Here is a 12,346-nt window from a genome sequence, read left to right as displayed (position 1 = left end):
AGTCAACCCAACCCAACTCAACCCACCCCACCCCACCCCAGGATTCGGTTCCATGACCATCCCACCCTACAGACCAGGGGGTGCTGGTGTCTGTACCTCGAGGACGGAGGTCTGGACGTGCAGCAGCTGCTCGTGGCCCTGCAGCTGCCTGACACACACGGTGCAGCACAGCTGGGTGGTGGTGGGGCTGAAGCGCTCCAGGGAGAAGGCGCCGAGCAGGGGCCGGGGGCTGCCGCGCCACACGCGGGAGAACGGCACCTCCTGTGGGACAGGGACACGTCAGGGACAGGGGACACGGCCTGGGGACACACCCAGTGCTACTCGGCTGGGGTGGGCTCGGTAATGGCACCTCCAGCTCTGAGCAAAACCAGAAAATGAGGATTGAGTTGATGGAACTGAGGTGTGGCAGTGACCGAGAGCTCAGAGGAACAAGTAACTGGAGATTCTTAAAAGAGATGCTTAAAGAGACTTCAAAAAGATGCATTTCACTTCCTCCCTCTTGCCAGGATCAGGATTCCTCTCTGTGTCTCCTGGGAATCACCTTGTAACCAGAACGCAAGGACAGAAACTTCCCACTGAGAACTGCCAGCCTTCCCTTCTCCACCCCAAAGGAATTTCCCACCAGGAACTGCCCTAGTCCTATCACCCTTCCCTTCTTCGTCCTAAAGGAACTTCCCATTGAGAACTGCCCTGGCCCTGCCGACTTTCTTTCCTCCATCCGAAAGAAACATCCCACCAGGAACTGCGCTGGCCCTGCCATCCTTCCCTTCTCCATTCCAAAGGAATTTCCCACCAGGATCTGCCCTGGCTGCCTCAGCTCCCTGCCTGTTCCCCAGCCCCAGGCTGGATCTCGAGCTGGGAGCAGCAGCAGTAGTAAAATGCTCCCAATGATAAAGGCAACATTAGCAAAATGTTAGAAGTGGAGCAGCTGTAATTAGATTTTTTTCAGGGTGATGATCTCTGCTTTCACTCCGAGTGGAAGAATCACTCAGCTGAAAGGAGTTGTGTGAAACAAAGCAGAGCAGCAAGGAGTGCTGCAACAATGAGGGGTTGGAGTATTCCAGAGATGCTTTCAGCTCCACTCTGCGTTTATAATTAAGCTCCTCGCAGATGGAGGTGCTGTAAATCATCTCCTGGCCCCAGGCAGAGCTGGATTCTCCAGGAGATGCAGATCTGAGCAGCCAGAGGTGTGTGCCCAGCTCCTGCCATGCCCATCCCTGCTCTGCCTGCACCACCCACAGCTCGCAGGGATCCCCGGCGGGAAGGGAGCCAAGCCCTGGGCAGCTGCTCGTGCCAGGCCAGGACAAACACAGGCTCTGAGCAGGATCTGCAGGAATCCTGGTGCCACCTGCCACCAGCTGCCTCCCAGCAGCTCTTCAGTGTGATTTATTCATCTGCTCGGCCTCCCTGAGACGTCATTTCCATAAATCCTGCTCCCCACACTGCCCGGGGAGGCTCTGCTGCTGGACCAGAGACATTCCTGGAACAGGCTGTGTTCAGTTGTTCCTGCCAGGCAGCACAAGCAGCTGCTCTCACAGGGTGGGACGTAGGAGAGGAACCCAGGGAACACTGGAAGAAACTCCACGTGCAAAAATAGATCCTTTTCTCTATAAAGGGGCTGGAAGCAAACCAGAGCTGTCACCAGACTCTTCACTGCGAGGGAAGCACCGAGCCAGGGGAGGCTCTGCAGCTCCTCTGAGGAACAGTGATTGTGTTTCTGAGCTGCCCAAGGCATACCAGTTACACCGGTTATAAAATGCAAATTTTCTTCTGGGTCAGGGCAGCCCTGGGTTTGGCACAGGACTTTTTTCCAGCCCTGAGGCCCTGCTCTGATCAGGCTCTAAATGGCACTTGGAGGTTGAATTCCAGACATTTATTCTTCGTGTTTGGAGAAGGGATTAGGAGACAATAAAATAACTAAAGTGTGGAACTCTATAATCTGCTGAGGGCAGAAGTGAATTTGTTGCATTAAGAGGAAACTCCTCTGATTTGATTTTCTTTTGGGCACACACTGGCAGGACTGGGACATCCTGACCCTACTTGGTTTGGCTTTTAAAATACAGGTAAGTGAGAAGAACAATCAAAATACCAAAAAGCTCTTCTTCCTAAGAAGCTGAAAAGGATTAATTTATTTAATTTCTTAAGCTGTAGCCTGAATTATCCCCATGAGGGATAATTGGGGATTGCTCTGGCTCTGGGTCTGTGTTTATAACTTTCAGAGCCCATTACCCTCTTATGTTTTATGTTTTGGGGAATGTGGCAACACATTTAAAACAGGGTTTTTGCCAAAATTCTGGAGGATGCAAAAACTGTGTCTCTGCTTCTGGGAGAAGGGAGATTGTACATTCTAATTGAGTGCTGTGTTTTAAAACCAGCCCACTCCATGTGCCAGCACATTCCTTAAGATTTCCAGTCATCAAAATCCTTGGAAATTCTTCTTTTGTTTTGATTTTTCCTTTTCGGTTTTCAACAGCCTCTCTAATTAATGGAGAAGAGAAAAATCAATTTGCTGCTCTTCAGTTCTAATGCTTGCTCTCTGCGTGCTGTGATTTGAACTCATGGTTACATTTAAATGTCATTTTTAGCCATATTTCCATAGTTATATCTAAACTGCAATGACAGATATTAGAAACATCTTGAGGAGTGGTTAAGTTTGAGCAGGAATATTTGCCTTCTGTTGGAGGCAACTGAAATGGGGGAAGGCACAAGCGTTTCTGTAAAATGACAAATTTACAGCGTTCTGGTGTAAACGAAATCTGTGTTTGTCAGAACCAAAAGGCAACATGTTTTTGTTAAACGCTCGGGGGGTTTAAAGCTTTTTAAATAAAAGGAACCTTGGTTCATTTTGGTTTCATTTGGGTTCTCCCCCAGTGCAGAGGGAAGCAGTGAAATGCCAGGTACCTGACAGGCAGTGAAGGGTTTGATTCTCCACAGGAAGGGAGGCACGTCCAGCACTGAGATCTGGAGGCTGCAGGTGTTGCCTTTAAAATGCAGAAGTTTGGGTTCCTCCAGCAATTGTCCCCCCTGGAGCCTTTCATCTGAAACCACTTCCTGCAAGGGAGGAGGAGAGAATATTTCCAGCATCAGGAACAAACCCCAAATCCAGTGAGAATCCCTCTCTGTGGGGTCCAAGGCTCCCCCACAGTGGTCTCTCTCATAGGCAGCTGATGGTATTTATAATATAAATATTTATATTTATAAATAATTGATATCGATGTTTCCCAGAAGGCTGGTTTTGGGCACTGCCAGCCCCATTTCTGGGCAGATAATGCTGGTTGGACACTGAATTTTTGGCTGTCTCCACTCTCCAACACCCCCAGTGCAGCCCAGCACAGCTGGACTCCAGAGCAGCTTTGCTGGGGAACTTCTCTCAGGGCTTTTCAGAGCCCTCAAACACTTCAGGTGAAATCATTCACTTCCATTTCCCACCTCTGGGGCACTTCCAGAATCACTGCACAAGACCCTGAGCAGTGTGAAGGGCAGACTCTGGGCAGGGGTTTGCACTACAGCCCTCCAGAGCTCTGCTCCAAGAGAAATTTTTATGTAATTCAGTGAATTTAAAACATAATGGCAGAAAAAAAAATCACCCCTGCCGGTACTTAAGCAATGTTTATTCCTGTGGTGCTGCAGTAAAAACACCAGTGAGGGAGGAAAGGTTGCAGAAGTCTTTAAAAATCAGTAGGCAAGCAGTGCTTCCAAATTACCTTTCTCAATCCACATAAATTATATCAAATGTGTGTCCGTGGAAGGGGTTTAGTGCTTGTCAGGACCAAAGTCGCCGTTAGAGGAGCTCCTGGAATCACTGTGACCTTCTGCAAATTCAATGCTCCAGCTCTCTGAAACTGCACTAATGGATTTCTATTATAAACCAATTTTTTTTCCAGGCATTTAGGTTGGTTTAACCCCTGGTGGTGTTCCAGACTGCAAGGCAAGATGTATTTATTCCATTTGCCATCTGTATGGCAGTTGTCTTCTGTTCAGTGGGCAGTTTTCCTTATCTCTTCCACTCCTCCCTCTGGGGGGGACATCTGCTGATAAGAGGCTATTGAATGTCCCTGCATGGCTGATAAGAACTGCAGCATCCCATTGGGAGATGGGAGCCCAGAGGGAGGAGCCAAGCATTTCTACCCGGATATAATCTGGAGATTCTGGAACACCAGCCCGGCTTCTCCACTGGATTTCCCAGAGGAGCAGCAGCTGCCTCTGCCCCTGGATCTCCAGAGGAAGACTCCACCCCTCTCCAGGATCCCTGCTCCAGCAGAACCACCCCGGACATTGCAGGAGGGCTGAGCCACAATTCCAATGGGACTGCTGCCAGCACCCTGACCCACAGGGTGTCAGGTTGGGTTCTGACTCTGTCAGTGTTGGTTTAGTTCACTGCATTGTTTATTTTATCGTTTTCTTTTCTTCCCTATTAAAGAACTGTTATTCCTGTTCCCATATTTGTTGCCTGAGAGCCCCTTAATTTAAAATTTAGAACAGTTCAGAGGGAGGGGTTTTACATTTTCCATTTCAGGGAGGTTCCTGCCTTCCTGAGCAGACTCCTGTCTTTCCAAACCAAGAGAGGTGGTTGGGTTCATCTGAAGGAATAATATTGGGAGACTTCAGTTTTTTGGTTTCTAGCCACAGAGGGAGCAGATTATTTCTTAACCATTCTCAAAATTCTTGGAGAATGTTGGATGGTTGTGAATGTTGTGTGAGTGCTGCTCTGCCTTCAGTGACACATGTGGGGCTCCTCCCACAACAGGAGAATTTGGGGCAAAACACAAAGGATCTGGGTCTCTTCAATTTTGAGAGCCAGGAGTTTCCCAGCACACTCAGAACTTCCCAAAGGCCCAAGGCAGCTGCTGGAGGAGCAAGGAGAGTTTCCAGCCAGGGAAAAAGTCAAAAACAAGGGAATTTTGTCTCTTACATAAACCTGCACTGTACAGGATTAACTGCCAAACACCACTTGGCAACCCCAACTCTGATATTTTATCCAAAAACCTCTGTAATCCCCCATATTTCATCCAAAAATCTCTGAAATTCCCCATATTTCATCCAAAAATGAAATTATCCATATTTTATCCAAAACCCTCTGTAATTTGCCATATTTTATGCAAAACCCTCTGTAATTCCCCATATTTTATCCAAAAATCTCAGAAATTCCTGATATTTTATCCAAAAACCTCTGGATTTCCCCATATTTTACCCAAAACCCTCTGAAATTCCCCATATTTCACCCAAAACTCTTTGTAATTTGCCATATTTTATCCAAAAACTTCTGACATTTGACATATTTTATCCAAAAACGTCTGAAATTCCCCGTATTCCTGATATTGCCTTGCTCTTAGGGCTGCATCACTCCATAAATGCAGGATTGTCTCACTATCCACACACACCCTGCTCACTCCTGGCAAGGCAGAGAACTGGTAATTATTCTTCTGATCATTTCCTCCAGACTCATCAGGAAGACACCGGTACCCACTAATTGTCTAAGTGTTATAAAGAGGATAATTAGGCAGCCATTGTGAGCCTCTAACAATCCTTTTGGTGCCTTGGCTTTTATTAGCAGCACAGAGACAGCAGCTCCACTCAGAGCCCTGTTCCCACTCCTGTGCCACAGCAAGGGGAAGGAAAAACTCATCTCACAACTGTTTGCATTTCAGTTCCCCAAAGAACAGCATTTTTTATCCAAAAGCCTCTGTAATTCCCCGTATTTTATCCAAAAACCTCTGTAATTTGCTATATTTTATCCAAAAAACCTCTGTAATTCCCTGTATTTTATCCAAAACCCTCTGTAATTTGCCATATTTTATGGCAAATTCCATCTCTCAACTGTTTGCATTTCAGTTCCCCAAAGAACAGCATTTTATCCAAAAACCTCTGTAATTCCCCACATTTTGTCCAAAAACCTCCGAAATTCCCCTTATTTTATCCAAAAACCTCTGTAATTTGCCATATTTTATCCAAAAACCTCTGAAATTTCCCATATTTTGAGCCCCTGAGTTTACCAAAAGCCAGAGAATGTCACTGTTGCGTCCTGGAACACAGTGCAGGAAAATCATTCTCATCCCAAGTGCCACATGGGGATTTGGTTTGATGTTTTTTTCAAGAGGAAATGCAGGATAATTGAATTTTTGTAAACCAGGGCTGGGTGAGTTTGGGTAGCTGAGAATGTGGCAAAAAATGAGAGAGCAAACAAGAGAGTTTGGCTGCCCTAAAGCTCTCAGTGTAAATCCACAACTGCAGGGAATTTAAGGGATTTATTCAAATGGCGCAGCAAGTTCTTAAAAAAATCCAATATTCCCATAGGGTTAAGGTTGGGGATGAAAGGAGCAAAGGGGTTTAATGGGAAAACCAAGCAAGCCCAGAGGAGCAAAGTGAAGGCATTTACCTGGAATGCACAAGGGGTGTTATCCACACAATAAACCCTCAGATTGTAATCCAGAGAATTGCAAGACAGGCAGCCAAAAACGGCGACTTTCAGCTGTCGAACGGCGCAGTCTGAGATGGGTTCCCCAATTAGGGCATAAGTTCCAAAGCTGTTTAAGAGAATGTGACAGGCATAAGGATCCAACAGGCAGTAGCAAGAAGTAGTTTCCTCTTCCACAGACATCACTTCCTGCAAAATGAAATTCAGGTTTAAAGAGAATAAAGCGAAGTGGAATCAATAGGCCTCCACAATAGGAGTCATGGCATTAATTCTTTATTTTTATTCAACTGGAATGCAGAGGGTTGCTGGGAGCCGCTCTGGGGGAAGGGGAGAAGGGGGACTGCTTCCCTGAGTAAATATTCCCAATTTAGCCCTGAGTCAGCAGGAGGATTTATGGCCATGCCCAGCACAGAGCTCGCCATGTACATACAATAATAATGATGATGCCTAAGCAATTTTAGCAGCTTTTTTCAAGTGCTCTTGACTTTCTGGCTAATTTTTCCCCCCAGTGTCAAGTTAAAAAATTACCTTGAAGGTTAAAGTCAATAAGCAAACCTTGAACAATGGCTGGGCTTTTGACTTCCTTCCAGAACACCCATTACACCCACGTTTCCCTTCCTCAAAAACTCCCTCTGCTCTGCCTCTGCTGCTCAGTCCTGCCCTGTGTCCCTCTGTCTGTGTGTCCTGTGACCCTCTGTCCATCTGTCCCTCTGTCTGTGTCCCTCTCCTCAGTGACCCAGGCTGTCTGAGGCCAGCACTGCTGGAGCTGCCCAAGCTCTGAGTAAATCTGTATCAGGAAAATGGGACTGGGAATGGCTTAAAGCACAGGAAACCCCAGGCAGGGGCTCAGAGAGGGACAGGACAGAAGGACAGGCTGCAGCCATGGCATCTATGGCTGGGCTTTGTAGCCATAAACTTCTGCACATCTTTGGGTGAAACACCCAAACCCCATTCTGCTGCTTCTTCACAAAACACAAAATCTTTTTCACTGCGATTGTTTCTTCTTCTCTGTGTCTATCCCCACCAGAACCTCTGCACAACCAAGACTCAACTCCATTTCCACACAGGGTGTAGGGGGATAGAATATAAGTAAATAGAGGAAGTATAGAATGTAATCTTATCCCCTAAAGGGTTGCAGCTGAACCAATTACTAAAGATTAGGAGCAGGCCTGATTTTAACAGGCCAGAGCTGTAGCCAACAAGAAGCGTGTTATGAAAGAGTGGATTGGTTGGTTGAGGGGAACTGGAGTCAGTTGGCTACTGTGAGGACAAGGAAGAGTCAGTGCCTAGAGGAGATGCCTACAAGAAACATCAAGGACGTACGAAACTCTAGCGCTATGGAACCCTTGCAATGTACTGACAATAGAACTCTTGCATTATAGTGACAACAAATGGTGACCCCGACGTGATTCGAGAGAAACAACCCCAATGCGACGACAACTGGGCACAGCCTGGGGCTGGGCTTACCTCCCACTTGCCCTGCTGGGTCCTCCTTTTGAGGTGGATGCTCCAGTGCTGGGGGTCGGCGTGGGCGCAGTGCGGGATGCTCAGGGCGCAGGGGGTGCTCACAGCCAGCTCGGGGGGCCCGCAGCTCACCTCAGGCCCCAGAAGCACCTCGGGGCCCTCTGGCTCCAGGCTTGGGGCAGCAAAGACAAGAGTGGCTGTCAGGAGTGAGAATTCACTGAAAATAGTTCAAATCCAAGCATCCCCCTCATCTGTCTCGGGGTCCCTGTGGTCAGGATGACCCCGGGATGTGTTAGAAAATCTCTTTTCCCAGCCCAGCAACCAAAGAAGGAGTTAGGATTCCTTGGCTCTCATTCTCAAGGTTGTTAGATAAGAAATAATAATTTCTTATCTATTACATTCTTTCTCTGACCTACTAAGATCTGTCCAGCATGTTGGTTCGTGGCACACTGACCACCCTCAGGGTGGAGTTATCATTTTATACTAAGAACTACGTGTACTTTATTTACAATAATTTTCCAATACCTATCACCTGTGTTAGACACTCTGTCTCTACTCTAAACCAATCCAAAAGTGTCACTATCACAGCAGAAGATGGAGGAGAAGAAGGAGAAGAAGGACAGGACACGCCCAGATTCCTCCATCTTGCCTCTTGAACCCCCATTCTAAAACCCCAAAATTCTACTTTTTTCACCCTGTGATAAATTCACTATTCACTGTCATTCTATTCAAACTCTTGTGGCAATATTTTCCTCACACAAAGTTGGTAATTGTTTCCAAGGGCTAAAATCGAAGACACAGGTGTTTTTGACTCTGTGCCAAGGTCTCTGAGCCCCCTGCCAGGGTCTCGAGTCCCCCGGGGCAGTCAGAGGAATGTCCTGGGCTCCCACACTGCTGCTCATTTCTGCTCGTTTCACGTGGAAGCAGCAGCTGGAGATGAAACAAACCCATTAGACCCCATCTAACTCCAATCAGAGGCCGGTCAGTCTAGGACTCTGGTATTTAAAACACATTTCAATTTGTTTAACCCAAATCCAGCACTGGAATTGCTCTGTGCCAGCCAGCCCATCTCTGAGCACCAGCTGGTCCTGTCCCCACCGTGCTCTGCCTTCAAACGCTGCCATCAACAATATTTTCACAGGAGCGAAGATAAAACAAATTATGGCTGAAAAAACACAGGCTCATAAATTCTTCCAGATTGAGTGTGATCTCTCTGCTTTGAAAACCCATTTGTATTCTGCAGGAGGAGGGAGCTCAGTGACTTTTACAGACTCGGGGACAGGGCTGTGCTTGGAATTAGGGCTGGGCCAGGTGGAGCCGTGGCTGTGGCTCTGGGATAGGCATGGGAGATCCCACCTGAGCTCCAGGGATTCACCTGGGCTCAGTTACTGGCTGCATCCTCTGCCTGCTGCCTTCCAGAGATGTGTAATCTGCTTTTCTTCTCTCCCACTCCAACAAACTGGAGCCACCCCCACACCCACGTGTTTTCTGTCTCTCTTGGAATAAATCCCCAGGCAGCAGCAATGCCAGAGTGGAGGAGAATCCCTTGGACACTGAACCAGCAATTGAAACCTCTTGCCCTGCTGGTTTTGTTGCTGTTTGGTTGTATTTTAATCCATTTGGGTTCTAAATCACTGGGCGTGCAGTTTCCTCTTCAAACAAAAGCAAATGGTGTTTCCAAGATAAAAAATGAGAGGAGGAGCCTCAACCGAGGTAAAAATTAGGGAAAGGACCTCGACCAAGATAAAAAATAGAAGATACAAGAATAAAACCAGGATATAAAGAGGGGAAAAGCCCAAGGTGACTTGGGTACCCCATTCCAGTGCCCTGATGTGGAGCTGTAGCTGTGGGTGCCCAGAAAATGCCCTTTCCATCACCATGCCTGCTAGAGAGAGGCTGGAACGTTCCAAGCCTCCCCTCAGTCTGTGTGTACAAGTGTTGGTGAGAGGGAGACTGCAGGGGAGGAAAAAAAAGACACAACCGGGTAACAAAAAAAGCCAATTCCTTTTTTCCCTTTCTCAAGTGCCACAATAATAAATTCTGCTGAAGCCTCGGTGCTTCCAAGTGTCTGTAGGATTCTCAGGCTAAAAAAAAAAATAATCAAAGCACCCCCAGAGCCCGAGGTGCTGAGCTCCTCCTGAGCAGGGAGAGGAGCAGCAGGCACAAGAATTCCAAGGGTTCCACAGGAGCAGCATTCCAAGGGCATTTGGGTGTCCCTCTCAGGGTCACACCAGGAGTGGCTCCTGCACCTTCCACCCCAAACTCATGAACAAAGGAAGGACCATGATCCGGATCCCTCACCTGGACTCCTTCTGGGTGATGGCCAGGTAGATTTCCCAGGAACTCTCCTCTGGAATAGCCCCGTGTGGAATCAACAGACTGACGCCTGGAAAAGAGCAAGGGCAGGAATAACCCTTGGGAAGGGCAGGGCTGTCAGGGACAGGGAGCCCCACCAGAATGTTCCTCTGCACTCCTGCTTCTCATGGCAACCTCACCAGATGAAAGGAATGTAAACTATCCAAGAAAATAAAGCTGTTGCTTTCCCATCAAAGGAAAAGACATCTTATTTCCCATAAAACCTCTTGGAGGCTCTTTCCTTTTTGAAATCACACCTGATCATTGTGGGATCTCAGGGAATCTCCCCATGGAGAGGGGGATCATCCCTTTGTCCCCACTCATCCCAGCTCCTGCACCCCAGTGATCCCATCCTCCTTCCACACCACCAGAGTGGATCAGAAGTTAACAGGGCAGTTTTAAATCTCACTCTCAGGAGAGGGGGGATGTGTTTGGCATCTGCCACACGATGCAGAGCCTTGGTGAGGCACCAGCTCGATCACACTGGAATTTACAACTGCTTGGCACAGCTGATCTTACATAAAAGCAGCAAGAATTACATAAATTTCAAGTGGACCAAATACATATTTTAATAATCTAATTGATGGGACTATCATTACATAAAGTAGCTAAATATACAGTGTGAGGGAATTCTTAATTCATGCCTTAACTTCGTGCCTCTGCAATGTTCCTTCTTCAGCACAAAACCAGTCTGTGGAGAAATGAAAACATTCCCCACGTTGTGCATGCCTGGGCTGTCACTGGTATCAATCCTCTCTAAACACAAGCCACGTTTTTTATGGTAACCTTTAAAGCACCCGTTTTGTGGGACATGAAGGATAAAGCTCTAAATCATCCAGTTCAACCAGAGAGCAGCAGATAATCCTGGAGCCACTGCTCAAACGAAAACAGAGCTGAATTTAAAGTGGATAAATATCACTAGAGTTGAAGGACGATAACACCTAGCTGGCAGTATCTGGGTTTTTTGTGCTGCCTTCTGGGGAGAGAAAATACCCAGGGTAAGGGCTGGGATTTGGGGTGATGCAAGCACAGCCCTGGGGCGCAGCTGCAGGGCTGTGACCCTGCCAGGCTCTGATCTGCTGCTCAGCTCATTCCACAACAAACAAACAACCCTGCAGGTCTGAAACACGTCCCACAAAGGCCACAAAACTCAAAAAGCATACAAAGCAGAGGAGCCACAAAGCAGAGGGAGCGTCCCAGCGCCCAGCCTGGGACAGGGGCCCTGCTTCGGGAATCTGGGGAGCTTTTTGCTCCAAGAAAGGGGAAAAGGGGCAGGCAGGAGAGGCAGGAGCCTGGTGGGCAGTGGGGCTGTCCCTGTGTACCCCCATGGGGCAGGGGTGTGGGGCTGGAGCTGCTGCTGGAACGTGAGCCCTTTATGTAAGATCCAGCACCGACCCTTCCCGGGGAGCCTCTCCTCTGGAGCAGCATCCAAGCAAGGCACAGCTTTGATTAATGTGACTTTCATGCTGAAGACATCAAGAGAGGCAGTAATTTAAAACAGTTCAAATAGGCATAATGCCTCTTCAGTCGTCAGCCCAGGCTTCCCTCTGATCACTCGTGTCCTGTGTGGGCAACGTGCCCTACTTCCAAAATTTGCATTAACGGGGCCCCTGCTTCTTCTTTCCTGGAGAAAAATTTTAAATTTTAAATTTTTTTAAAATTCAGTTATAAAACACAACATCAGGCAGCCTAAGCTCAAATTCCTCTACGTGCTTTGACAAGCAAGGAGCCACCTGTTGTGGTGTGATGTCATGGTTTGCCTCAGAGCCTCGGATCCCTGATAATTCCCTCCCAGGTGTGTCAGTCACCTCTCCTTCCCCCTCCCAGCACTGTCTGTCATTCTGGAATTCCAGAATTGGCAGATCCAAAGGATGCCCTCTACCCCTGGGGGGCATTGGGCCATCCAGGTGTCCTTTGTCCCTTTGTCCCTCCCCTCCTGTCCCTGCTTGGTGGCTCCCTGCCCCTTCCCTGCCCCTCTCCCGGGGTTAAAGGAGCAGCAGCCACGGGCTCAGGGAGTTCTGTTGGAGCTGGTGCTGCATTCAGAGGCCTGTGGGCCAGAATAAAGCTCTGGATCCAAACCCTCCATCAGAACCGACTCCTTTCCTTCACCAT

At 47.9% G+C, this 12,346-nt stretch overlaps 1 protein-coding gene across 1 annotated transcript in view; it reads right to left on the bottom strand.

Annotated features, from left to right (window-relative positions):
• UNC5D (unc-5 netrin receptor D) overlaps positions 1-12,346 on the bottom strand; it is a gene marked incomplete at its 5' end in the record, with an annotated part of 63,169 nt that overhangs the window by 7,602 nt on the left and 43,221 nt on the right. Inside the window, 5 exons of the mRNA XM_031064992.1 lie at positions 97-261; positions 2,902-3,051; positions 6,377-6,604; positions 7,883-8,051; positions 10,181-10,265. Coding sequence (XP_030920852.1) covers positions 97-261; positions 2,902-3,051; positions 6,377-6,604; positions 7,883-8,051; positions 10,181-10,265 — 797 coding nt within the window. The remainder of the gene's footprint in view (positions 1-96; positions 262-2,901; positions 3,052-6,376; positions 6,605-7,882; positions 8,052-10,180; positions 10,266-12,346) is intronic.

Source organism: Geospiza fortis, unplaced genomic scaffold, assembly GCF_000277835.1.
Source record: "Geospiza fortis unplaced genomic scaffold, GeoFor_1.0 scaffold791, whole genome shotgun sequence".
Lineage (NCBI taxonomy): Eukaryota > Metazoa > Chordata > Aves > Passeriformes > Thraupidae > Geospiza > Geospiza fortis.
This window is presented reverse-complemented; position numbering and strand designations above follow the sequence as displayed.